Source organism: Strix aluco, chromosome 24 (genome assembly GCF_031877795.1).
Source record: "Strix aluco isolate bStrAlu1 chromosome 24, bStrAlu1.hap1, whole genome shotgun sequence".
Classification (NCBI taxonomy): domain Eukaryota; kingdom Metazoa; phylum Chordata; class Aves; order Strigiformes; family Strigidae; genus Strix; species Strix aluco.
Genome location: NC_133954.1, coordinates 10,386,548 through 10,413,354, shown reverse-complemented (window position 1 = coordinate 10,413,354; position 26,807 = coordinate 10,386,548). Strand labels below are relative to the sequence as shown.

The 26,807-nt window shown below is 45.3% G+C and overlaps 2 protein-coding genes across 5 annotated transcripts; both read right to left on the bottom strand.

The window, feature by feature from the left end:
- Positions 1-2,108: 2,108 nt before the first annotated feature.
- On the bottom strand, positions 2,109-18,883 carry DHX8 (DEAH-box helicase 8). Of its 4 annotated transcripts, none has more exons than XM_074849410.1 (23): positions 17,827-18,883; positions 17,445-17,530; positions 16,774-16,846; positions 16,243-16,328; positions 15,537-15,646; positions 15,122-15,433; positions 14,685-14,829; positions 13,406-13,609; positions 12,425-12,512; positions 11,989-12,086; positions 11,291-11,438; positions 10,716-10,897; positions 10,123-10,317; positions 9,744-9,929; positions 9,040-9,250; positions 8,611-8,792; positions 7,705-7,845; positions 7,255-7,410; positions 6,289-6,426; positions 5,734-5,862; positions 4,452-4,648; positions 4,135-4,314; positions 2,109-3,590 (listed from the first exon to the last, which is right to left on the bottom strand). In XM_074849410.1, the coding sequence occupies exons 1-23, from the start codon at positions 17,975-17,977 to the stop codon at positions 3,371-3,373; spliced, it is 3,618 nt and encodes a 1,205-aa protein (XP_074705511.1). In that variant the 5' UTR covers positions 17,978-18,883; the 3' UTR covers positions 2,109-3,370. The 4 variants fall into 4 exon arrangements, with proteins under 4 accessions (XP_074705511.1, XP_074705513.1, XP_074705514.1 ...); XM_074849412.1 differs by having other exon boundaries at positions 17,876-17,958; XM_074849413.1 differs by lacking the exon at positions 15,122-15,433.
- Positions 18,884-19,055: 172 nt separating this feature from the next.
- Positions 19,056-26,797, bottom strand: TMEM106A (transmembrane protein 106A). The gene is made up of 9 exons (XM_074849417.1): positions 26,570-26,797; positions 25,706-25,839; positions 24,816-25,040; positions 24,313-24,376; positions 23,769-23,928; positions 23,133-23,273; positions 22,526-22,569; positions 21,840-21,893; positions 19,056-19,924 (listed from the first exon to the last, which is right to left on the bottom strand). Exons 3-9 carry the CDS (start codon positions 25,018-25,020, stop codon positions 19,804-19,806), a joined length of 789 nt encoding a protein of 262 aa, XP_074705518.1. The 5' UTR covers positions 25,021-25,040; positions 25,706-25,839; positions 26,570-26,797; the 3' UTR covers positions 19,056-19,803.
- Between the last annotated feature and the right edge of the window lie 10 nt (positions 26,798-26,807).

The following is a 26,807-nucleotide window of genomic DNA, read 5'->3' as shown; positions in this document are numbered from 1 at the left end:
ATACAAAACACATTTGCTAAAATCAGATACTCACTCACTGTATTCCCAGCTGGCTTGAAAGAACAATACATTCATAAATGAAAAATTCCATGAAACTGCTAATGGGTCAGTATCACAGCCTTCTGCAATTGTCACAGAAATCTCATGAAAACTGAATTACTGAAAAACAAAACCCCCATTGTGTAAGTAGCACATTGCTGTCACACTGGCTCTGGTAACAAGCCCATTAGTAAGGTTAAGGTAGTTACTATAACAGATGGAGCATGTGTGGGGCTGGCTGTAAAAGTCGTATTTATCTTTCTTGAATTAAGGGCAAAAGGTGTGTGTGCATACACTTGAATGTGTGAGTTATTCTGCTGCAAATCCTTTGCTTATGACCATCAACGAACACATGGAAAATGGCCTATGGCACATGCTGCTGGAGTCTGAGACAAAGGATTGTTTGCTGCATCCCTTCAGAAAGATTCACATCTCCACAAGCAGAACAAGGTCCCTGGCTAGGTGAGGGACACATCAAGCTCTGGGGAACCAGCAGGGAACAGGAACCAGCAATGCTTAGTCCATGCGACTTGCATTAAAATGTTCCACAAGCCACAATATTGTTGAGGAGTAGAGGTTCACAGATGGCTTGCAATTCCTGAGGAACCATTCAGCAACCATAGCTTGAGCCTTCACCTCCACCCCCTGAAGGCTCGTGCCATTTTGCAAACCTCTTGTGGGAATGCCACTCAAGATGATCCTTAAATTTATTCTTGCTTAGTTATTCTCACCCTGTCTGTATCCCCATTTTTTCCCCCGGTCACTTGTAGCTCACTACTGTTAAGTTTGTTCTCTGCCACCAGGTATAAGAATAACCCCAGTGCTTTGGCAGACTGAGCTTTCCCCATTAATTACAGCTGAAGCCTCTTTGCAACCAAATTTAACCAAACACTGCTGGGAGCAGGGAGCCACCCAGGCCTGCGGGATGGCCTTTCAGGGGCTCTATTTGCTGCTGTTGCTGGAGACAGGGCAAGCTCACCTCCCGGCATGCTTACAGAAACTTCCACCCACACCAGCAGAGTCTGCAGCAGAGACCTGCTAAAGGCAAGGAGGCTATTTACTGCTGACAGAGTGCACACACACACACACGTACTTACTCTGGAAATTTTTAGCAGTTATGCTAAACGTAACACCTCCGAAAACATTCCAGACTAGACACATGGCTTCTGCTGACAGAAATTTTGCCTTTAGGTAAGAAACTTGTGTTACCAGTGCTAGTGCATTTAGTACAGCCAAAATGAACCAGATCTACAGTTTATACCATTTAAAATAATGCAGTTCATTTAGACAGAGGCAGGCTGGCAAGTGCTTACAGAAGCACCTCAACACAGGAGAGCTCAAGGAACACTTGCCCCAGCAAGGGGCTAAAATGGCTATTCAGTTATGTAAATACTGCCAGAATAAAGCATTAAATCTGTGGTTTTATCCTAGGATCAGGCAGCTTATTTTCAGGTTTTTACACAATATAAACAACTAAAGATCACATAAACAGTAGGAGACATTAGGATGTTACACTCAGAAACCTCAGAGCAGTAACAAGTTGATAAAACTTGCTTTAAAAAAAAGTAAATGTGTGAGTGGTTCAAGTTTGTAAGCCAGCATTCTTGTTTCACAGGCTAGTTTTAGATGTGAGGTATTCCCAAAGCAAGCAGCTGAGGTCGACATGGAAAAGTTTCTGTAAACAAATTAAAGGATATTACTGAAAAAATTACACCAAGGAAAGAAATAATGCACACAAAACAGATGACAATTGTTCACTTTAAAAAAGAAAGTCCTCTCTGTTGATGCATCTTCCCCCTGCCATAAGTCAGAAAGAGGCTACACTGGAGAGGCAAATACAAAATTAATTTGGAACAGAAATACCTCAGGTTATGCTGTACAACTGGGACTTTCATTGTGTACATTTTCTCTTTTACATCTTTCATTTGATTCTTGAAAGTCAAGTGCAAATATTCATAGAAAACAGTAACAGACACAGCTGCAGAGTTCGTGGAAGGAAAATATGCTTGGAAGAGTATCCAATAGGACAACCTTCTCTGCCTAATGCCATAATGAAAAGACTTACAAACTTTCTAATTCTATTTAACTTTATGAAGATGTAACGCTACAGGAAAGCTCAAGGCATTTATACAACATAACAAAACAGTATACACAACATCCCTGCCCACCTCTGTACACAGATACAGATTTCCAATATAGCTGCTTCCCAGTGTGAAACATTCTTCAAATTCAGTGAGTGTAAAACAACCAGCCAACTTCATACTACTCATTTCAACAATAATTTCAGCAAATGTCCCAGCTTTGGGAAAAAAAAAAAAACAAATGGGTATCTGCAGCTATGGAACCAAGTAAGTTTCATCTGTTTGCAACAGAAAAAATAATTTACAGACAGCTTCAGCATGACATAGTACGCACTGGATAGTCAATCCTTTTTAAATGAGGAACTGTTACACAATGTTTTACAGACATTTTAGCTGTAAGAGCATATTCTATTAAAAAAAACCCAACAGTTGTGATGTCACCAAACATTGTAAGTGGAAATAAAACACATGACATATTGTATAGAAAGGCTAAACATCTGTAACCACTTAGTTCACAGACAGAGCCGTGCTACAGGGTGGATGTGGTTAATTACCGTTTGATATACTAGCCTTCAGCATGGAGGAGATGGTGATGAAGGATAAGACTTGCAGTCTGACCTGTGCCATTGTCCAAGTATAACTGACATTCTAGCTGGGTTTCAAGGGATCTTTCCTGCCTTATCCCAAAGCCACAGATACTAAATATCTCACCACAGATGGCTTGCATAAAAGACAAATAGTTACACTGAACAGGAAAATGCCTAAAATAGGAAAAATGGAGAACAAGCAGCTCCCAAAAAACAGCCGCTGTCCAAGATCTTAAGTAGAAATAAAACCCTTTTAGCAGGGTAAAGAAACAAACCATTCCAGCCTCTATTTGTCTGGTCATTCAGAACACAGTTAGGTTGGTGAACAACTATTTTTTAATCATCTTTTTGTTGTTGTTCATCTCAGCGCCCCGATTTCCGAGTCTAAGATTCTGTCTCTTAAAAGGGGAATGACTAAAGAAGTGCTCCAAGAACCATTTCTGAAATGATGCAACACACTGAGGAGACCCAGGACATTTGTCAGGGAGCTGTGAAATCTGAGGGGCAGCTGACACGAGCACACATCGCCCCCTTGTGCTTTTGCTCTGGAACACTTATTTTCTGTTCATTTTGTAGGTAAGCTTTCTTTCGGGACACTTGCAGCAGTGCAAAAATCACAGTCCCACAAACATAACCCCAAAAGAGTCCCTGAGGGAGCCGGGCTCATCGCCGTCTGAACGCGCGTGATATCCTCCAAGCATTGGGCTCCTCGTAGCGATTGTACAGGGGCTCCAGCCGCTGTTGCTTTTTCTGTTTGCTCAGCTTGGTTGGATCAGAAACCTTAAAGAAAGCTGGTGCAAATTCCACCAGCCAGCGAGGATCAATAGTCGTCACTTCACGCATATATTCCTTAGTGGTCAGCACCAGTTCATGATACACCACCCTGTGAAAAGGGACAGCAACTCTGGAACTGAGTTTTTCCAACAGGAATAGACAAGGCAAGTGCTGGAGTACCTAGGCTGGCCCCTTTATCTCTGTTTCACTCTCCTGCAGCATAAGGCTCCTTATAAGCTCCAAAAGAACCATCCAGAAGAGCTATCTTCTTGTTCCTCTCCTACTTCACAACTACTCTTCAGCACAGAACTACTTCATTCCATTTAAAACATTTCTCTCTCCCCCCACTTCCCCCCTTCTCCCTCTGCTGCCTCAACACTCAAGTGTTTTAAACTCACTTTCACAATACAGAAACACAGAACTGCAGGCTTCAGGCCTGGACTTAGCTCAAAAAGTAAACCTCATCTCTGCCACAGGCATTAATTTTAGCAGCAGCAAGAGCCAAAAGCAGACTTGAAACTTTTCTCACTCTTCTGACTGCTGAGAAAGCAGCCTATACTTTGATCTGTGCTCCACAAATAGTGCACACCACAACCTTTTCAGTTAGAAAGTCTGAACTGAAATAGAAAATGATGTAACAGTGCCTTCCTTACCACTCTGGCTGCCTGTTGAAGAGAGCACTGGATGGGTGGATATAGACTACTTGTTGATCAATGAGCGTCCGATAACCTTCCTGGGGATCCTTCTTTGCTGCATTTCGGAAGAAGCCACTGCAGATGGCCTTCTGGACTCGAACTGTTGCCTTCCCACAGGATACCACATCCAGCTTGTGCCTGACAAGAGTGAGAGAGAAAAAAATTACCAGATTTGGGTGCAGCTACCAACATCAGATTAGCAAATTTTGTTTATCTATTAAGTGTAAGAACAATAAGAAAACAAAGTTGCTACTCATCCTTCTTGACATGCTCACCTGTCCATAATGCCCAACATCTGCTTGCGGATGTCCTGTGCCCTGCGTAAGGATCTGGCCTGGATAAAGTTTTCATAGCACCAAGGATTTGAAAACTTATTATTCTTCCAGGAATTGTACACAGCCAGCAGAGTGAGGTGGTCACCTTCTGTCTGATGGAACTTGGCTTTCTTTTGATCAGCAAGTGCTTGTTTATCCTAACACATAAAACATGTATCAATCAGGTATCTACATCACAGAGACAATCCTTGTGCATCATGAAGGACAGGGGCTCCTTGTCACTCATACCATGACTTTTTAAGTCTACCAAGAAACAGATGATATAAGACTGAGAAGACAACACACAATTTTGCATGGTGAGAGACTAAGAACCAAGTGATGAAAATCTAAAGGTCACTGGGACTGTTCTCCCTAAGCCAAAACTATGCCCGTATGAAAGCAAAGCCTAGAACTGTTCTTGCCAAGGAAAGACCTCACGTAGACTTCTCCTAAACACTCTTGCATGGGTGACAAGGACCTGACCAGAAAAGATGAAGAACTTCCCCCCCACACCCTCCTTGATGCTTTTTATTCAATTTCAGTCCCTATTTTTGAAAGGAGGCTTCAAGGTAAATGGCTCACCTATACTGTAGGAAGTATATGCACGCATTGAACTAGTTAGTTTTTTTATTCCTATAGAAGCAACCTCAATTACTCATCAACAAAAGTGCTGAAGCAGTAGCTTTGACCCTGCTGACCTACCCACCTCTCCCCACTTCTCCAATCTGCAGATAAATCATCATTAATCAAACACTGTAACTACATAGACCAAAACTGAAGTTAACAGACTGAACTGCAGCAGGCCATCATAATGAAGAAATAATGGATGAAAGACAAGTGTGCTGTGGAAGAATCCTACCACAGCACAGTCTGATGCTTGCTGACTGAAAAGAAATCAGCAAGGACAGGATTGCCACGATGAAATACATTCTCTGTATCTACAAATGACAAAGGTACTCTGAGCTCCAGAGATGGAACTGACTTGGTTTATGGTTGTATGTGTTTACTGCAAAATACAGAAGAGAATGTGAGTTCTAACTTTCATCTTCCCATCTGCAAACAAACTACCAACATCCACAGCTACAGGGTGTTTAACCAAAAGGTGCATTAGAAATGTAATGTACGAGCAAACAGTCTAACCAAGCTACAGGTTTATTTTGGCAAATATGCTCACTAACACTTGAGGCAGGCACACAAAACCACCCAAGCTGGAACACTGCTGCTCCTTGGCTGCATTCCTTACCTTTGGCCTGTAGAAGACGTTCTGCACAGACAGCATGGAGACTATGGTCAACATTTCCTCACTGCACCCCAGATGTACAGACATGATCAACATCTTACACAACATAGGCTCCAAGGGGAATTCTGCCATCTGCAAGAAACCTGTTTCAGGGTACCCTCCAACATCTTGGAAAAATCTCGAGTTCTCTCAGTGCAAAAGAGAGCAATGCCTTTTCTTCCATGCTTCCTTTCCAAAGCAGTGTGCTTTGCCCAGAATAACTTTACTCAACACAAAGCAAATTATTTGTCTATACTCACTATTGCAAGAATATCCCAATACTCACAGGAAATTTTTAGACATTAACAAAAGTAACCTTATTAATAAGGAGAAATAATAGCTGCTCCTTAAAAAGCAGAAGGTACTTAACTATGGTAAGTGAAAAGCTATCAATAAAACATGACAATAAAAGGAAAAGGAAACCAACAGTGCTAGGCAAATCCTTATACAACTACTCTCCTGTCACCCCCTAAATATCTACAACCCAGCCAGTGCTAAGCAGTATTCTGTTTTGCCTACCCTGCGCCCAAGTCGAGTGAGCAGTCCCTCGTCATCCAGAGCTCCCAGGGTGTACAGCTGCTCCATGGCAGTTATGAGAGTTTCCATTGGGGGAGCATCCATAAAGTCAAAGGAGAGCAAATCATTGATGCCCATAGCCTGAACAGAGGGAGTGGGGAAAACCCAAGTTAAAACACCGAGAAGGAAGACACCAAACTCCTACCAGAGATACATACCCATCAAACAACGAGGCACTACAGAACTTTAAGCAGCCCTAGCCGTGCGTCCTTATCCTGACTGTAACCACAGCCATGAACACTTGGCTGTATTTCTACGTATGGCTTTCACCCACCATTCAGTCTTCCAGTCTGTTGCTCTGGCACATCTCTCTCGAGGAAGATGATTCCATCAAGGGGACATACAGGCGAAATGCTGATTTTGAGGACTTCCTGCCTTGTAGACCAGTGTGGCTTGACAGCTCCAATGGACACTAGATGTGTCTCCACCCTTCCCCTTGTTCCCAGAAAGGGGGAAAGGCAGTAGCTTCCCCAGCTGCTATGTACTGGGTTAGATCCAGTCTGCAGACTCCCAGAGGGATGGTACATGCTTTGAAGATGTATGTTTGGAGATCAAAAACTACTCTAAAACAGTGTGTCTTATCTGTTAACAACACAAATATACCTTACATAGGAAACGTGTACTGCCCGTAAGATTCCTCTTTCTCAAACCTCCTGCAACTAACAGTTCTGTGCAGCTCAGACTTGTGGTTTTGGGGGATATTCGACATTAGAACCCTCAACAGAAAAACACCGGAGCAAGCTCAGTGCCTGAGAACTGCATCTGATGCAGTCTCCCTTCCAAAACACCTTTGTTCACTAGAAGGGTGTGAAATTGCAGAAGTACTTCATGAGGCTCGTAAAGGCAGAGACTCATTTACTGAAATGCTTATGATTATGTTGGCTTGCCACAAACTGGTGAAATACCTACCTTCAGGGAAAGCACTGTACTGGCCAAATTTGTTCTCTGGATTTCAGGCACATTGGTGGTTAGCATTTCATCTCGATAAGCACGCTCTGTATATAATCTATAGCATTTTCCTGGTCCTGTTCTCCCAGCCCTTCCTGCTCGCTGCTTTGCTTGAGCCTAAAGGTAAGAAGGCATCTCAGTGAACAGGTGCGAACAGGCACAGGTGAACACAAGCAAAATAAAATGATTAATTGTTCACAATTTTATTTGTATTAATAGAAAGAGATTTCCAATACAACTCAGGAAAGTACGTGTTCCTTAGGCACAGCCTCAAGGAGTCTCAGGATGTTATCGAAAGTGTGGTTTTATCACTGCCTCACTTTGCTTCCATGGGCTTGGAGGCCACGTCATCAAGATACACATTACCGGCAGGGGGGAAAAAAAAAAAAAAGTCAAACACAGAATGCCTACCTGTGAAATCGGCGTAACAACCAGCTGGTCAATTCCAGTCTTGGAGTTATAAACTTTCTGCTTCACAAAGCCAGGATCCACTACGTAATATATTCCATCAATAGTCAAAGATGTCTCAGCAATGTTAGTGGCGATGACAACCTGCCAACAACAGCTTGACTCAGTACCAGTTCTGTGTCTGGTTGCTAAGGCAACCATGCTGCTCAACTTAAACAGTCCATTCTACATGATACGAGCAGTAAAGAAATGCAACTCTCATTCACTATTGAAAGGAAAAATGTGTTCACAGACGAACAGAAAGCAGCTTTATCTACAGTTAAAGATCGACAGCATTTAAGTATCTACATTTGTTTTAGATTTGGCAATATGAGAAAAGAGCATGATAAAATCCATAATTAAAAGCAAGTGAAAAATCATTGTAAGTTTGCAAGTAGACTGCACGGACTTCAAGGAGAATTTTTGCCTATTACTCAAACACAGTCCATATTTAGAGAAGAATCTTCCACAGAATATATCTCTGGATATTCACTAGCTGTTTGGTAGGAAACTTACATCCATCCAATGGGAACTGCATTTAGATTTCACTAAAGATAATATCCTTTAAAGGCAGCATTAAAAAACACACAAAGAACATTCCACGCAGAGGTTTGCTACACCAGGTGTTTTTATGTACATTTTCAAAGGCTTAGATAACATGTATAGCCATGTACACAACCAAAAACATGCTCTAAGCTGCATGTAAGCCACCTTTTCTTCATAACTACATAATTTTGTCTGAAGTTGTAACTAACGGAATCAGAAGTGCTGAAAAAACCCCAAAAGAATGAAAAGAAGTATGATTAGCAGTGTAATACACCCACTACTAAAACGCATCGGTAGAAGATGAAGCCACACAACTAAAATTACCTTTCTGCTTCCTGGTGGGGCTGGGTCAAAGATCCTGGTTTGCATTTCACTGGGTAAAGCTGAATATACCGGTAGGATAATTAACTCTGGAACATCAGGTCCTAGAGATTTCATCCTCTCATAGAGGATTTCACAGGCAGTGTCAATCTCTTCCTGACCAGTTAGAAATACCAAAATGTCACCTACACAGGAAGCAAATTCAAACATTCACAGAATGAATACTGTTCAGTACAACTCCACATTTCCATCCCTCACCTTTTCCATTTAAAGCAGAGAATCCCCAATTTTTGCTAGTCCCTGGGCAACAGCTCTTAGCCAGAAGCTACATACTTCAGTCTTTCATCCAACTTTTCCATCATTTTATTTACGAACCATAGAGAATAGCACTGAGAGCATTTTGCTCATAACCCTAGACAATTCCCCACTCACCTGGTGGCTCTGTTAAGTGGATCTGCATTACTGTAATCAGACTGGCATCCAAATAATCTGTCTCTGGCTCTTTTGTGTACAGAATTTCTACTGGATATGTTCTGCCAGGAATTGTGAAGATCGGCGCTTCATAGAAATACTGAGAAAATTTCACAGCATCCAGTGTTGCTGACGTCACTATCAACTTCATATCCTGCCGTTTCTGCACTGTCTACAGCAGAAGAAAAAGTTCTCAAGTCATTTATTGCCTTTGGGACTATTAACATATAACACTTAAGTCAGAGAAACATGGCCAGTACTATCATGTGTTTTAACGTCTGAGCAGAAAGGCAGCTCATTCCAGTATGCAGAATTTTAAAAAAGTTGACTGCCAAGGTCACATTTCAAACCTTTCCTAGCAGCACCTATCACAGAAAGCCTATGTCAGAGAAGGAAGAGCAAAGCAAGGACACTCCTCTGCTCATCCGTCATTATGAGCATTCTGGACTGCCAATTCCCATTGTTTCTGCTGAATTTTGCCTGCTTTGTCTTCACACAGAGGCTCATCCTATGAAAATTTGGATTACAAATCCTATTGCTTCAGAAGAGACTGAGACAGCACACGAATGAACTTGATTTGTGTGACCCTGCCTTTCCCTATGTTCTCCTACCCACACGTAGCACACAGAGGACACTGAAGCAATAAAAATTAAATGCTCCGTTACCTTCTTCAGGAGTCCAAAGAGCACATCTGTATGTATGGTCCTCTCATGGGCTTCATCCAGCATAATAATGGCATACTGGGTCAGATCAGGATCGATCAGGCACTCCCTCAGTAACATACCATCTGTCATGTACTTGATAACAGTCTCAGGGCTCGTGCAGTCTTCAAATCGAATAGTGTAGCCAACCTAGAGAGAAGAGTTGCGCAGAAACTGAAGATACAGAATAAACTTATTAGCACCATTAATTCCCATTTGATTATTCTGCAAGCTCATTTTCCAGCCTGTAAGGGAACAGACACATGCCCACACAAGCAAACTAGCTCCAGTACTGATTTTTCCGCATACTTATTCTGGCATGTTCTTCAACGTGCAAATTCACCTCTTGTCCCAAGCAGCAACCAAATTCCTCTGACACCCTCTTTGCAACAGACATTGCGGCCACTCTGCGGGGCTGAGTACACCCAATCTTTCCTCTTGATGTATACCCCGCCTCAGCCAGGTATTGGGTGATCTGTGTTGTTTTCCCAGATCCTGTCTCTCCGATAACAATCAGAATCTGGTTGTCATGCACAGCCTAGAAAAGATTGTAATAGATACAACTGTCAAAATTTATAAACACAAAACAAACAAAATCAACACAGTGACTAGACTGAGCACCTACTGCTCTTGCTCCAGCTGACCCAGACCAAAAATCATACAAGTGTTCCTACTGATCAAGCCAGGAAACCACTTAACCATTTAGCTGACTCATCCTTTGCCGACGATCCTAGTTTCAATTCTGACTTATGTCAGTAAATATCTGGAGTTTTATTAAAATACACATATACCTAATTCTTTAAAACAATTACACCAAGCTACAGTTCTGCACCTAAAATTATCTAATTGGCTATTCACCTGTCAACAAACTAAACCAAGAATATTTATTTTAAAATATTGCTTGTTCAAACAAGAATGCCATTTCAGGACCCTTACTTGTATCAGCTGCTCCTTCAGTCTGAAGATTGGGAGACTCTCTCTTTGCTCAATGATGGAAAGCTGGGTCTTCTTACCATAAGAAGCTTTGTTGCCACCAAATGCATGTTTCTTCCACTCTGGGATATCATTGGGCATCATCCCAATACCTCGCATGTTTGCAGCTATTTGTCTTCCATCCACTAGAAAAGAAACAGTTTCACCAATACATCTAGGTTCACACAGCACAGACCCTGATGATCCTGCTCCTATTGTTTCATCATCTATGCCTTCTATACTTGTGTGTTTAAGTGTTTTTTAAGTTCCTACATGCATACCCCCATTATTACATTAATTTCCACATAAAAAACTGCTTCACCACCCACCACACCTTTTAGTAACACATCCTTGACAGACAGCAGGATATATCTGTACATTTCCCTTGAGACTCCTATTTCCACTTCTGTAGAAAAAACATTTCTTCTTTGCCTCCCTTTTCAAGTGAGGCAGACAAACACAGTATCAACACATTTCTCCTGGGTTGCTCAATTACCACAAAAAAGGCACAGTTCACACTTGGATGTGTCCAGACATACCATCAGGGAGGGGATCCACCCAGTGTGTGTTGAGTCCCATGGGGATAGAATCCATCTCCGCTTCTCTCTGGGCTTGTTTAAGTTCTCGTCTCTCTTTAGCTAAAGCACTCTGCATCATTGCAGCCTGGGACAAGGACCCGTCTGGATTCTGAAAAGCAAGAAAAAGTTAAGACTTCAAGCACTCCCAACCCTTCAACTTCGATTAGGTCTCTGTCATCACTGTCCTTTAGAAGCACCTTCTGAAGATGCTTTAAAAGATGTTAACCTTTTATCTATTTGACTTCCAGGATATTTCCATTAGCCCAGCCTCATGAACTTCCATGGTCATGACTAATATGGAGCACCCCTACACTGTCCTGTCAGGAGGATTATGGGCACAACCAACAAAAATTAAGTACTTCTCTACTACCTTCTACTTTCAAAAGGTAAGAAAAAGTAGAACAGAGAAAGTGTGTTCTAACACAGTTATGTGAAGTGGTTGCTGCTGCAGGCTAATGTGCATTTCGGTTCTATTATTCCACTTCACTGTCACCAGTTAAGTCAGAACCCAGCTTTATAAGTAAAGAAAGGATCTTCAGTTCAGTGGTAATGTTTTTCAGGGCTCTCAGTAACGTCCAGGTCGAAAAATGGCTGCTAAATTCCCAAATATTTATTTAATTAAATCAAGCGGATTAGGTTTAGTCCTGGAAATCTCTTACCTTTACTATTTTGATGGGACTCATATCCATGCTCTGTTTAGTATGACCTCGAAGGAACGGTGGCTCTTCTTCAACTAACTCAATCTCAAGGTCCTCATCTAAAATCCGCAAGTGACAATTTTTATAGAAAAGTTAAACGTCATCTTTCAGGTACATAAAAGTACCTCTTCAAACAGTGCTTCCTGTGTATTCTTGATTGTTACGTGCTTAGATAGTTTTAAAAGTCAAAACCCCACAAGCAAAAAGAACGCACAGACAGGGCACATTCGAACATCGCTAATTATAAGGCTAGAGCAACCCTAGTTCCAAATGTTTAAGATGACAGCAACTCAGGAGATACTTCACATCCACTTATATCATCACCTCTTTCTGAATCAAAACACATCTAGAAACACAAGGAATTTACAACACCAAGAAGATTACTCGGAAATACCACCTTCTTCATCATCAACTTTAGGAAGAATCCCAGTCTCCTCATCAAAATCAGGAAACTCTTCCTTGGAAAGCACATTAGCTGCAATCATCTGGGAAAAGAATGAATACAACATGAATTTGTCCCCATGAACTAACACAACCCACGCCCACGAGGTCTCAGTTCTAATGCTATTGCCAGACTTGTAAAACAGGAGCAAAGGAATGTTGTGATTTCAGAACAAAGGAAAGGTCCTGCACTGTGGCACATCTCTTTCAGTCTCTAAGTCATCCAGTCTCTGAGCAAACAGTCCTTTTGTTATTCTAAATACCGTCAGTGGAACAAGTACCACCTAAGTGTCACTGGATAAAGATGTGATCCTCCAGGTCCGAGTGATCTCTGGGGGCTACCTGGTCCAACCTTGTGGGAGACATCAGCCTGTCAGCCCTGCACAGCCCTGAAGAAGCGGCAAGGCTTTGATGACAAACAGGCCTTGGGAGAAAGATAAGAAACTGCCGAGTTGTGCCAAGGTGGCAGGGAAAAACAATGGACAGCTGCAACACTGAGCTGTGGGAAAGTGCTGAACTGTGAGAAGTTACCGCTGCGTGAACAAGAAGCTGAGTCTGCACAGCGCGTGTTAGAGTGGTCTGATGGTGGTCGGAGAAAAGGTTGATAGCTGTCTAATTGCTGATTTACTAATTATGAAGTAAAAGCTTTGGCGAGAGCATAAGTATGTACTATTGGAAAAATAAATGGCTTTGCTGGATGTAATTCTCATAGAGTTGTGCAAGTCCGATATCCTCCCGCAACACAACCTCCTGCTCAAAAGCAGGGCTAACTTCACAGATAGAACTAAGGTTGAAGGCCCAAATCACAGGAAGGCAGCAATTTAGAGGTAAGGAATAAGCTACACAAACAGACAATCAAGGAGCCGTATTCTAGTTCAGAAAACTCCCTAGCAGTTTTACTGACTGACACTCTTACTTCCCTGAGTAGAAAATGCACCTGTTTTATTTCCCATTTCTCCGGGTCTGAAATTCGGGTGAGGCGTTTCCGTTCAAGGCTATCATCCTCCACCTCTGGGGCGTTCACCAGGGACAGGTGACTGGGTCTGTCTGGGTTTCTCATAGAGGTTTCTTCATTGGTTTCTCCAACCAGGTTTCTCCTCCGGTTTGGGTTCAAGTCTTCCCCAGTGTCTTGATCAACATCCTACATTAGATTGATTAATCAATCAGCTCTACCTATATTGCACATCTCCTTATCTATTAACACTGGTACTTATTCTAACACAAGAGAAAAAGCAGAGCACGTTTCTCAGAGAAACTACTACCAACAACAGCCCACACACATAAAATGCTATTTCGCATACTTTTTTTTTTCCCCCCAGCTGGTATTGTGAGGTAAGTTACCCCAAGGCCTGAAACACTCTGCCTTGGCAATAGCAATGATTTCATTTAAAATGAAAAGCTTCTCTCGTACTGAAAAAGGAAGACAAACATAGCAGCAGCTTGAGGTTTGCCTTGCCACTCAGCTAACACATCAAGTCAAAAAATTGTTAAGAACAATGCATCAAAACAAAGAACCTCGATTACTGTGTTCAGTTTTGGGCCCCTCACTACAAGAAGGACATTGAATTACTCGAGCGTGTCCAGAGAAGGGCAACGAAGCTGGTGAAGGGTCTGGAGCACGTGTCGTACGGGGAGCGGCTGAGGGAACTGGGAGTGTTTAGTCTGGAGAAGAGGAGGCTGAGGGGCACCCCATCGCCCTCTACAACTACCTGAAAGGAGGTTGCAGAGAGCTGGGGATGAGTCTCTTTAACCAAGTAACAAGCGATAGGACAAGAGGGAATGGCCTCAAGTTGCGCCAGGGAAGGTTTAGACTAGATGTCAGGAAGTATTTCTTTACAGAACGGGTTATTAGGCAGTGGAATGGATTGCCCAGGGAGGTGGTAGAGTCCCCATCCCTGGAGGTGTTTAAGGGTAGGGTCGACATAGCGCTGAGAGATATGGTGTAGATGGGAACTGGCAGTGTTAGGTTAATGGTTGGACTAGATGATCTTCAATGTCCTTTCCAACCTAGTTGATTCTGTGAACCTACAGAAAATGAGCAAAAAGTAATAGGCCACTTAAATACAGAACAGCAACTCAATTTTTTAGACTCCCACTTCAAGGGTTACGTATTAGTTTTCATCAAAAAGAGCAAAAAATAGCAAAAAGAGGCATAATCTTCAAAAATTTTAGCACCACAAACTTTACTTATAAGCACTATAAAATGTGTTCCATACCTTCATGCTCAGGCTGGTTTTGGATCCAGTAAAGGATAACACTTTGACTTTTACTCTTTGTCCTTTGCTCACAACATCGGCGACATTGGCAACTCGTCCTTCTCTTCGAAGCTCTGAGATGTGGACCAAGCCCTCCCAACGCTTCCTGTCAGCGAAACAGAAGGGCGTGAAATGTTGTACGTTATTGCTTCGACAGTCTTTCAGATCAGTCAGAGTCTCGATTAAAATATTTTGTTGTCAACTGGTTGGTTGTGTACATTCATAAACTGTTCTTTATAAGAAGAACATTCTCTGCTATCCAATTTATTTTTCTGAAACAGACTTCCAGTTTGGCATCAAAACCCAGCATACCTTATTGTAGCCCCTCTTTAAGATGCTAGCAGAAAAGAGAACTCAGATGGAATAGTACCAGATTTGTTGTGAACGTCAGAAGGTACCTTAGTCCTTCCAGCTGCACAAAGCATCCAAACTGCATTATACTTGTGACCTTGCCATTGTAAATGTCTCCAATGGAAGGCTCCTCAGGCGGTGGGCGGTCAATGTGCTTGTCTCTCCATCTCTCGTTGCTCTTCTCCACGTACTTCTCTCGATCCTTACGGTCTCTACTGGGACTCTGACTTCTGCTCCTTGACCGGTATCTGGATTTTCCCCTGTTCCTATCCCAAGTCCTAGAGCGAGACCTAGAGCGAGATCTGCGCCTTCGCTTCCTGTCCCTGCTACGACTCCGGCTCTTCCTCTTTTTCTTTGCCCTAACAAACATTACATATTTGCAGTGAAATTCCACGTAAGAAGAGAACAAGCAAGCAATACCACTGCCAATACCCATCCCACAAAGACACACCCGAAACCCACCGGTGGTCGCTGCTCCTCTGCCTGCCCTGTCTGTCTGCACTAGGCATCAGAGCTTCGAGTTCCTTCAGGGCATCAGCTGCAACTTTCACATCATCTTCATCCAGCATGTTCTGCAAGAACAGAGAACCATCCTCTAAGAGGGCTGATAAAAAGTCTGTCACAGAGAATTAATCTACAGAAAGGATAATCACATACATATCTATTTAGAAGGAATATAAGATTAAAAAAAGATCAGATAAAATACATGATGTAGGGGGGAAAAAAGTAATAAAGCTGTCCCCCTATTCTGCCACAACATTGAGCCAATTCTGCTTTTATACAAAAGACAGCTTCATCTCAACACCTCAAATTATTACAGAAATACAAAATGCAAGTCCCTCGTAGCAAATGAATGTCCAAAATTCTTATCTAGTTTGTAATCCCTTGTTACTTTTTTAGACATTATGTAAAAAAGGACAGGCTACAAATTTCATGTCACAAGAGCCTCATCTTCCAGGTATTCTGCAAAACAGTAACAGCTAGTCTTAACAACTGTATGCAATAATACCAGCCTTCTACCTCTTCTGTATTTCATTTCTCATCGTTCGCTTCTATCCATGTGTTAGCAGGAGAGATGTTAACGTGAAAGAACTTAAAACTAAGGGAAACGGGGAAAAAAATAAATTATGTTTTCACATACAAAAGAAATCTGAAATTAGGACCTTACCCTGATGTTGGGATTGTCTGGCCTGCAAAGGGCTGGAAACAATTCCTTCAACTTCTCCTTCTCTGATTTGGGTTTGACAACTGTCTCTGATTTTGAGATTCAAAACAAAACAGACAAACAAAAAAATGCCAAAACTCAGAAGAGCTAGAACAATTCGCTCTTGATTTTTCTGTAACTGAATATAAAGTTTAACTTTCACCTGAATACAAATGTTGATATTTTACAGAGACTTAACTCAAAGATCACAATGTTACCTTCCTACAAATAAAATTCTGATTATTAGTGAATCTGTAAAATACATAAATACTCTAAATAGTGTACTCAGCACGTTTTTGGCACTTAAACGGCTTTGTCAATCTACCACTAACAACAGAGAGACTCCCACCGCAACAGTACGTTGCAAAGTCTCGCCTTACAAGACTAGAACAATAACTATATCAATCTTACCAAAGATAGCCAAAAGCTACAAAAGACAAAAGGTTTTGTTTTTCTTTTTACACTGAACTGATAGACGGACAAGATTGTGTGTACCTTTGCTCGTAGATGGTTTCGGTGGAGGCCGCATTGTCTGTATGAGCCGTAACAAATTACTAATAAGGGAATCCTGAAAAATTTAATAAAATACTTTAAGAAATAACTGCAACACTTTTGTATTAGAAGGCACAACTGAGGGTTTATTAGCAGGACAAAAAAACCTCAATTCTGAAGATGCTGGTTATTTTCAGAAAGTATCACTGGTCTTCACATACATCCTAAGATGACATAATAAATTGAATCTGAAAATCATTATGATAATCCCATGTAAGTGACTTTTCTATTTGTCATTTTTTAAAGACCTGTTTAATCCACCCAGTTATTTCTGAGGAACTCATGAACCCAGCATCTAAGTACCACAGAAAACCCTACAACAACATTTGCCTTTGTGAAAATTTGTTCCTTCCATATTTTATACCCTCAATGAGACAATAAGCAGCTCGAGTCCTCAGAAAGATGCTTTGCAAAGACTACAAAAGTTTTAAAAAAGGAAGGAGGGAGGAGGAAGCTTGGCTTAATGATACAGGAATACTTAGAAGCTAATTAGTGCACATTTTTCTAACTGAAGAAAACCAATGACTCCTCACACCTATTTCTTTAAAACAAAAGGCTCTATAAAATATACCAGGACAAGAACAACACAGAAATAACGCTCAGATCTCGCTTACAGTGAACTCGGCACCATTCTTTAGAAGAACTGCTTTAAATGTGTCAAATGTAGTATTTTTCTCAGCAAGACTTATCACAAACTCGGCTGTAAAGAAGAAGCAGAAAATAAATTAGAACAGACGATGAAAAGGCAGCACAAGCACTTCCTATCTGGGTACCGGCTGCTCCCCCGGCAGCGCCGTCACCCGCCCGGTCCATCTGCCCGCAGCGGCTTCCACGCTCCTTCGCGGGAGCCCAGACCGAGGCGTTCGCTCGCGACAAGTTTTTTGAGGAACAATCAGGGTTTTTTTCTGAATTCGAAAAGGCCCTTCGCAAAGCGCGTCCTGGCCGACAGCAACGGCTGCAACAGCCCCTCCCGCCGCGGGCCGGTGCCGCGCTCACCCAGGTCCTTGTCGTTGATGCCCAGGTGATTGTCCAGCTCGGTGCAGACCTTGGAGACGAGCGACAGGTACTCGAGCTTCGCCAGCTCCTCCGCCGCCACCAGCTCCGCCATGATCCCGCCGGGCCGCGCGCCCCGACGCCACTTCCGCATCCGGGGCGGGCGCGAGGGACGCGGGTTCCGGCACCACCCGCGGCGGGGCCCGGAGGGGCGGGGGGAGGCGGGGCCCGGGCCGGGCCCGCTCGGGGTCCTTCGCCGATGGGTTGCGCCCGGCCGCCCTCAGCAGGGAAAGCGGCGGGGTGGGCCGGGCCGCAGAGCTCCCCCGCGCTGCCCCGGCGGCAGGGGCAGAGCGGGCCGCCGCTCCCCGCCTCAGCCCCGGCGGCCGTCCATTTCCGCCGGTCTCGGCCAGGCCGTGAAGGCTCTCCGCTCCCGCTGACGGAGAAGCTGCCGCCTCCCGGGGACTGCGCAGCGGCTACAAGGGCGAAGAGCCGCCCCGCAAAGAGCTCGGTCCCTGGCGGCAGGAGCCCTTCATTGGTGGACAGGGAAGAGCTGTAGAGAAGCACCAGAGCAGGGGAGGGAGGTGCAGAGCAGAATCAACGACAGGGCAAAACAAAAAGGACTTAAGAGAGGTGATGAGCCGTGAGGGTTTCGGAATGGGACATGGAGCTTCTTCATCCCTGCTGGAGGGAGGAAGGCGACTCGTTCCCGTTTCAGTGTGATCTCAAGGGATGGCACGAGAGGGGAGCACCCCTCTGCAACAGCTCTAAGAGGCGGTGGTTTAAGAAGCATATTTCAAAGACAGGATCAGAGACTTTCTTCCATAATCTTCAACTACTCCGACAGTTTGGTTCTATCCTTCAGTGGGACAGATGCAGGAAAATGCCCAACTGCTGAGTAACTCCCAGGCTCCTATTTTACCATCTAGAATGCATCGGGCAGCATCTAAACCAGAACCTCAGGAATAACGTTTAACCCCTCCATCGTTTGGGGGATACAACTGTGAGAGAAGGCTTGCAGGGCTGTTCCTTCTGTAAAGTCTGTTGGGTAGTTCTACAGCTTTAGGCAAAAAGAAAAAAAAACCAAAACCCTAACACACCACAGCCCCAAAACCAGCTGTTTCCTGACATTTGTGCAAACTAAGCTTTTCTAGTCAGAGGTGAACTCTCTCATGCTTCTTCAAGTTGAAAGCATTAAATGCCAAAACATACAAGAAAATACAACAAACAGCATGTGCTGACCACCAAACACCACTGGCGGGAAAGCAGCAATCTTTTGGTTCGTGATACAAAATGCATTTTCTTCCCGTGGAAATGGCCGCTGTTAAGGAACAGCTATGGATGAGCTTGTTTTAAAAACACATGTATACAGAAACGCCTATGTTCACCTGCTATACTGGACAGCTTAAAACAGCAGTCACCCAAGAGTCACTCTCATTTTGATATGACATGTAGTAGTTTTTCTTAAGACTCAGAGACATCAGTCCTGCTTCTTGCTCTTGTGCAGGTAAGTATCATTAGATTCTGGTGATGCAGATGCAATCCAGCCAAAAAGTCTCATCGTAGTCCTCCTTTTTGAAGTTATGAAACACTTAAATTCAGGACAGAAGTGCAAAATTATGCAAGGAGAAAACAACTAGAGTTAGTCTGACTAGTAGGGTGCTGCCTCCAAAGTAGCAGTGAAACACAGCGTGGCTCACTCCGATGAGCCGCGCAGAGACACCCCATGCCCTGGTCACTGCCGAGGCGTCAGCCACGATAAGGCACTGAAAAACAAAAGCTGCAATCTGAGGGCAGCAGAGTCCATGTTCATAAGGCCAAGTGTGTTACTATCTTTGCATGAGAGATGGAAGTCTTACCCAGAAAACACCGAGTCTCCTGTTTTAAACTCAGATTAAGAAGTCATCCCAGAAGTTTGTCTCCCTGTGACTTGCCTTTGTGGTGGAATATGCTACACCCAAAAGCTCTGCCCACCTGTCCCAGTCATGGCAGGCGGTGGTACGATGGGCGAGGTAGCGTGGCATTCCCCCGGCAGTCCACGTACTGGTAGTCTTCAAAAGCCAGCTGCTCTGAATGACACAGGTACGTGCAGGTCAGGGTACCCCTGCAAGGCAAAACGAGACCAGAACTGCACTTGTGATTGTCCCAGATGAGACTTCTTACAATGTAAAGGTCCCATGGTGAGCTCCCACTGCCATCTGGTTTTGTCCCTATTATGTAGCCCCAGAACACCCTCAGCAAAATTTCACGTGTTAGAGAGGGAAAGCATCTTTCAGACTGCATTAAAGAAAACTTTTACAAGATCACTACCGTTGCAGCAGGTGCTTTGGCCATTCTAGAAGCCCATTAAGACCTCCTACCTCAGCATAACACTCCTGTGCCATTTCACCATTTACTTGTTCCCAAAGTGTCACAGTGGATGGCTGTTCAAGGAGTTAGCGAAACAAAAGCATGTGTGTTTGAGTCGCTGTCCTGTGCCACCTCAAGAGCCATTTGCATCAAGTAGTTTTTCCTAACACTATGCAATCCATCGGTGGGTAATATCAGCAGGAGGAGATGTGGTGCAGAAAAGTGTAAAGATGACTGGAATCATCTTCAGCTTCTGGCTAATGGGGAGCTGGCAGGTAGAGAGAGCAAAGGTCCTGTCAGCCCACAGCATCAGCTAAGGAGGACAAGGTTGCCTTAACAGCCAGAGCCGTTCTCCACACTGTCCAAAATTTTTACCGTGCTTTGAGTAGCCTGGGGCTTCTCTGCATACTTTACCTGTTTAAACTTCACATCACTCAGCACTGAGTGCAGTTAAAACCTGCATTAAGACCCATAAAACAAGAAACTTGACAATACAACCCTTCAAATTCCAATGGAAGACCAAGATTTAAACACCTGTGTTTCAGGAGATTGCCAGTGACGTTTCTTTAGTGACTTGGGAGAATTCCAGCCTGGCGTGCCTCCAAGAGATCCACATACTTTCTCCAATCAAACACTTTTCCTAATACTCACAGTCCTTTTCCAGATGCAGCAGGTGAAGCCCTGGCTTTAGATAAGCACATGAGACCCTGATGCAAAAGCAGTTCCTCCTTCCTGAAGAAATCACAGACTCACTGACAACAGTCTGCAGATGGTGAACCTAGAGGTCCATCCTGCACAAGCGGGCTCACAACCTGGAGCGTGCAGGGACATCTCTAGTGGACACAGGCCACACGAGGAAACAACCTCTGCTGCAGTTTTCTGAAGTGGCTTAAACTCAGCTAATGAAGACCATTCTTCTTTCATGGCTGTGTGAAGGTGTTCTAGTACTGCCATACCTTGTAAGAGCTTCCGTCTCACATACCTGGTTTAGTTCTAACTCAGACCACAACAGTAACAACCTGTCCCAGTAGGAGCTGTATTAAAAACTGCAGTTGTGCTCCTTCCTCCTTGGCAGAGAGGATCAGCCGACCTGTGTTTGCTTTCCCAGCAGGGCCTGTCATACTCTAAAACAGTCAAGCTGAGCATGGTCCTCTGGTCCACCCCCTGAACAGGAGCTGCCTCAGGCAACGGAATCTGCAGAAGAGCCTGCTTTGTCCTCCCTTGCCCTCACAGCTGCTGTCGGCACATCTGGAGGCAGTTACCCACACACCCAGACAGAGCCTGGGCCGAATGAGTCTGCCCCCAACACCACAAGGCAAGAAGGCATAACTGAACCAGTCAGTACTTCTAGCTCTAGACCAAGCTCTTACTTCCCAAGAGCTACAATCAATATTCCAGGAGGAAGTCTGCCAGGCCAGCTTGCCTGAAGCAACAGGGACAGCTTGAGTTGTCAGTAAGCCTGAATCCAAGGGACTTCTCAGGGCAGCAGCAGCAGCTTGGAGAGCTATCTCTTCCTCACACCTCAGCACACCTAGGTGGGTAACAGCACATGCACGCTGTAGGCAGCCCTGGTCTTGAAGAACAGTGACTGCAGACCTTCCTAAAGGGAGCTGAGAAACAATGTAGGTGACACGGATGTTAGTTATAGCTCTGAACCAAGCACCACTTACTGTATATGCAGCAGAACATTGTGAACTTTGACTTTTGTCCAGGTGCAAATGTTACTAGAAGAGAAAAGAGAAGAGTTTACTTCACAGGAGCTGCCTGTACCACGCGTCTCCTGTCCTCAATGATTCCACCACTTCTCTGCTTCTCCAAAAAGGTCTGTCTTTACAATAGTCTGACAACAGCTATGCAGGCAAAGTTCTTCAAGCACAACAGTATCTACCCCAGTAAAACATGTTTTTGCTGTGACTCCAGCTGTGGATCTAGTAAGCACGGGCACCACCCTGTCTGCACAGAAGCTTTGGTTGCTATGAACTTCACATAGTTTGCTGGTCCTTTGCAGAGAAATGCAGTTCGTACAAGGTACCTTTAGCTGCTCACAAATGGAGCATTTAAAGTTGACAACCCAGACATCAAATTGGTATCATCACTTACTCATCAGAAAGTATGGAAAACAACATTGTTGAGCCAACACTTAAGCAGAGAATACCAATAAACTGCAAAGGAAATGAGTTTAAAATGGACGTGCCAGGCTTATATCCAGATCAGCTCCACATGTTAAACTGAAAAGGACACACTCACTCAGCTTTACTCTACGGGCAGCACCAGCACAAGAAACCTAGTCATGAAAAGCCTATAAGCATTAATGTTACTTACTAACCAAGGGAAGAAATCTTCAAGAATTACTCACTAGGTGTTGTCGTCCACTATCCTACTGGCCACCATATAAAAGATCTACAAATACAAACAGAAGAAAAAGTAGGAAGTACACAAGAACTACAGTTAGTTTGTGTGCAATTCAGAGAGCTGAAATAGGGACAACTGGACTCTCATTAGGTCTCTGAACCTGAATTTCAAGATTTAGCCTAACAATTGTTTTTAACAGTAGGTAAGAAAATAGAATCAGAAATTATATCTAAAAAGGCCTTAAAAAGGTCATCTAGGCCACAAACCTGACCTTTACACCAAGAATGGATCAGTTGCGCTCAAGCTGTTCCCACCAGGGTTCTGCCTAACCTGTTTTTAAGCTTGCCATCATTTTAAGTCAAGAACACAACCCAGCCCACTACCCGAAGAGCAGACAGATGTTCCGTGCTCAGGAAGGTATTAGCTTCACACTCAGCAACACAGAAATTCTTACAACACCCCTTCCCAAAGCGGGATGTGGGATGCTGCACGTGGGAAAGCTTTGAGTAACAGGCAGGCAGATGACAATGGATCAAGCATACAATAAGCAACTCCCTGTCTGGGACGTCCAGATTAGTTTAGGAGAAAATGCAACAAACCGCAGAGCTCACCTGGCCGCTCTGCAAAGGGCTCATATTCAGCAGGGTTTTCATGGTGCTCTTCCCTACTACTAGGGACTGGTGCAAAACCTCTATGTCTAGCTGCGCAACAGCGACGGGGTAGAAGTTGTTATTAGTTATGTTCAGCACGTTCTAGAGAGAAACAAAAAAACAACCCCAAAACACAAATCACCTTGCAGCAGGGCCATTCATTACCATTGCAAAGCTACTTTAAATTATATCCCTGCTACGACCTCACAGCCAACACCGGCTGCATCCTCCCTTTCCAACCCTCAGACATCCATCCTGCCAGGCCACAAAGGCACGTACGCTGCACTGTCTCCCGTGACAGTCAAAGGGAGACAACCGAGCAGCTCAAGGATGCAAGACAAAAAGGATTCCCAGAATTAGTCACAGTGCTTCTTCTATACAGCCCCTTGGGCCACTCTGTGCGACCTGCTCGCTTGCAGCCAGGCCAGCCACGCCTCTGACGCTGTAATATGCTCTGGACATCGATTCCGAGCAGCCAGAGTGGACCGAGATGGTGGAAATGGCGAGACTAACTTCAGACAGCAATCAGGCCTACACGTGGAGTGGCACTGGGGATAGCAGGGAGCCCTTCAGATCCACTGTGAGCTGAGCACTTACCGTCATGTTGAGGTATATACTGGTGGTGGTGGCATTGAAGCCAACAGAGGAGGCGTTCAGTCCTGCAGGCAGCACAGTAATGGAGCGAGGAAATAGGAAGAAAATACTGAGAGATGTTGTCAGCAGGCAGGTTGTCACAGCAAGACATACATAGAGTTTCCTACAAAACAGCACCAGGGCCACAATCATTCTCTTGGTCAGAGGCAAGCACCTGCAGTTCTGCTCCTGCTCAGAGGGAGGAGATAATAAAAGCCTGGGTGCCAGAAACAGATGGGTATGTGCAGAACCATTTGCCAGCTACCAGGTCACAGCAGAAGCAGGGTAGAGTCCCACACACTGACATGGTGCATTACAGTACAAAATGCTAGAGAACCCCCAACAGCTGCATGCAGACTGTTTAACATCTACTATTGCTGGAAACACACAGTAAACACCAGGCTTGCTGCAGGACAGAGCACAAAACACCCAGAGGACTGAGACTTTCCTTCATATGCAGAAGAAACATTCAAAAGATGAGAAAAGAGGAAAATTTAACAGGACTTACGTTCGTCTAGGCTTCAGCCTCTGGTCACCATACGGAATCAGAGCCACCAGCTGCTTCTCTTGCTCTGAAAGAGGTGGCAGCAGATCAGAGACCACACTAAGCACACAAGTAGATAATGTAAATTGTATTGCAGGACACTGCACAGCAGCCGGTGTCCATCTGCACTCACTTCACAGGTGATGCTGTCCGAAGGCAAATGTGATGCAACTAAACTTTCAGTTTGAGCATTCCCATCTCTGGGCAGAAACAACAAACTCCCCAGGGGCTCCAGGGTGGGCTCTGAGCAATCACCCAGAAACAGCACTACCAGCCTTCCCACCCCATCCTCCCCCAACAGAGGCAGCCCCCAGAAGCCACCAGCGAGCTGGAGGTACCAAGACAGACGTTCCTAGACAGGATGCAATAAAGACCAACTGGTTCAGCCAAGGTCTTCGGGCAATGAGACACGTATCAAGCTCAGAGGCTTGAGCAGCACTGACACAGCACACAGAAACACCACCCACCCCCAGGGATCCTTCCTGTTCCCTGACAGGTTGGACAGTTGACGTAGCTTCGACGTGCAGTGCCCGCACAGGATGTGGCAGAGTCACTGATACTGGCGTAATCCCTGATTTCATCTTCAGCATCCAGTTGCCTGGGTAAGATCAGTTTGTCTTCGCTCTCCTTTTGGTCAGGTGTTTTCCAGAACAGTGACAGTTTTCCACCCATGGTTCAAAGAAGAATTCTCACTAGGTGTCCAACACAAAAATACATAAGCAAAATTGTTTCTGTGAACAGCCTCCAAGAACAGCACCATTAGCATTTGCAGTAGGTCACAAGCATCCTACCATTTAACAAGTTTCTTAAAGCACGGCTCTGAAGTTGCTTTAAAAGCTGAGTTACTGCAAGTAGCTCATTCTTTTAAACATTCAATCTTCTAGACACCCTGCTTGGAGGAGAAGTGTCTGAGAATACCAGATAGCTTAACAGATTCTTCTTTATCTCATAGTATTTGGTAAGACAGGGGAACACTGACTCAAAGCTCCTGAAGGTTTTGAGATGACCAACATAGCCCAGAACTGCCAAGTTCCTGACTGGTCATTATCCACCTACACCCAGCAGGGAACTCACCTGAACACCAAGGCCTTGGCATTCTCAGTCAGGCACATTGTTAGTTACAGTAGCCTGACTAAAGTCAAACAGTGCACAGCAGAATCTAAAAACAGGTAAACCAGACTATCTTTAGATTCTATTAAGAGTTAAAAATACAGATGAACTCGTTTTCCCAGGCTTCTGACAATCAAAAATTTTTACATCAGCTCCCAGTAACCCTCCTAAAAGCATTAACAATACCAAGCTGAGGAAAAGCAACTATCTTTCATCACAAAGACATCAGGTGAATGCAGTTTCCTACCTGTGCCAGTCGTTCCTCCAGGCAGTCTCGTTTCAGCAGCTCAGATGTCGGTGGGATGTTTTGCTTTGATAAACAGCAGCTGCTACATCTGCCGAGGATCCGGAGGCTCCGCGCGAACAACCCTCAGGGCTCTACTGTGAAACACACCGGGGCTCACACCCACCGCGGCAGAGCAAGGGCTCAGGGCGTGGGCCGATTCCAGCAGCAGCTGAGGTTTTTCTTTGAGGCCAAAGGAAGCCCCGGGGTCTCGTGCGAGCGGCAGCGGCGGCGGAGGGGCCGCAGCCGCTGCCCCAACTGCGGATCCCGCAAGACGCTGCTGGGAGGCTCCAGGTAACGGCGTTCCCCGGCCTCCCGCAGCACGCGGGGCGGAACAGAGATGCCTGAAGGGTCCGGGACCTTCTGACCCAAGCAGGGCCTCGCTGCACGACACCGCACGTCCCCGTCTCCGGTCTCCCGAGGGCCGCAGGCAGCGAAGCTGCAGCTTCACCGGCACTGCCCGTTACCGTTTCCCGGCCGTTCGGAGGAGCGGCGGCTGCTCCCAGAGCCGGGACAAGCCCCGCGGAAGCCGGAGACTCAGGGGCGGGTCCCGGCAGCACCGAGCGCGAGGCGCAGCGGGTGAAGTTCACCCTCCGCGTCCCGCCCCGGCCGCCTCCCGGCTTCGCCGCAACCCCGCCCGCCCGCGGCCCTGCCGGGGAGCGCTCGCAGAGCGGCGGCCGAGCCCGGCGAGACCGCAGCACCCCCCCCCCGCCCGCCTCCACCGAGCACCGCGGGTCCGGCTCGACCCCGCCGCTCGCAGCACCGAACCCGCACCGCCCCCCCCGGGCACTGCCCGGCCCCTCCGCCCCCCGCCCCCCCCCCGCTTACCGGGCTCCCGCCGCGGGCAGCAGCCGAGCCCGAGGCGGAACCGAAAGCGCCGCGGGGCGGCACCGCAGCGGCCGAGGGCAGGCGGAAGTGCAGCGGCCGCCCGGGGAGCGGGGCGGGGCGGCCGCGGCCCTCAGGGCGCCGCTGGACGGGAAGGGGCGGCCCGGGCCCCCGGACCCACCTCTGAGGAGCCCGAGGGAGAAAGTTTTATTGGAAGGACGGAGGAAAAGGTTGTTCCGGT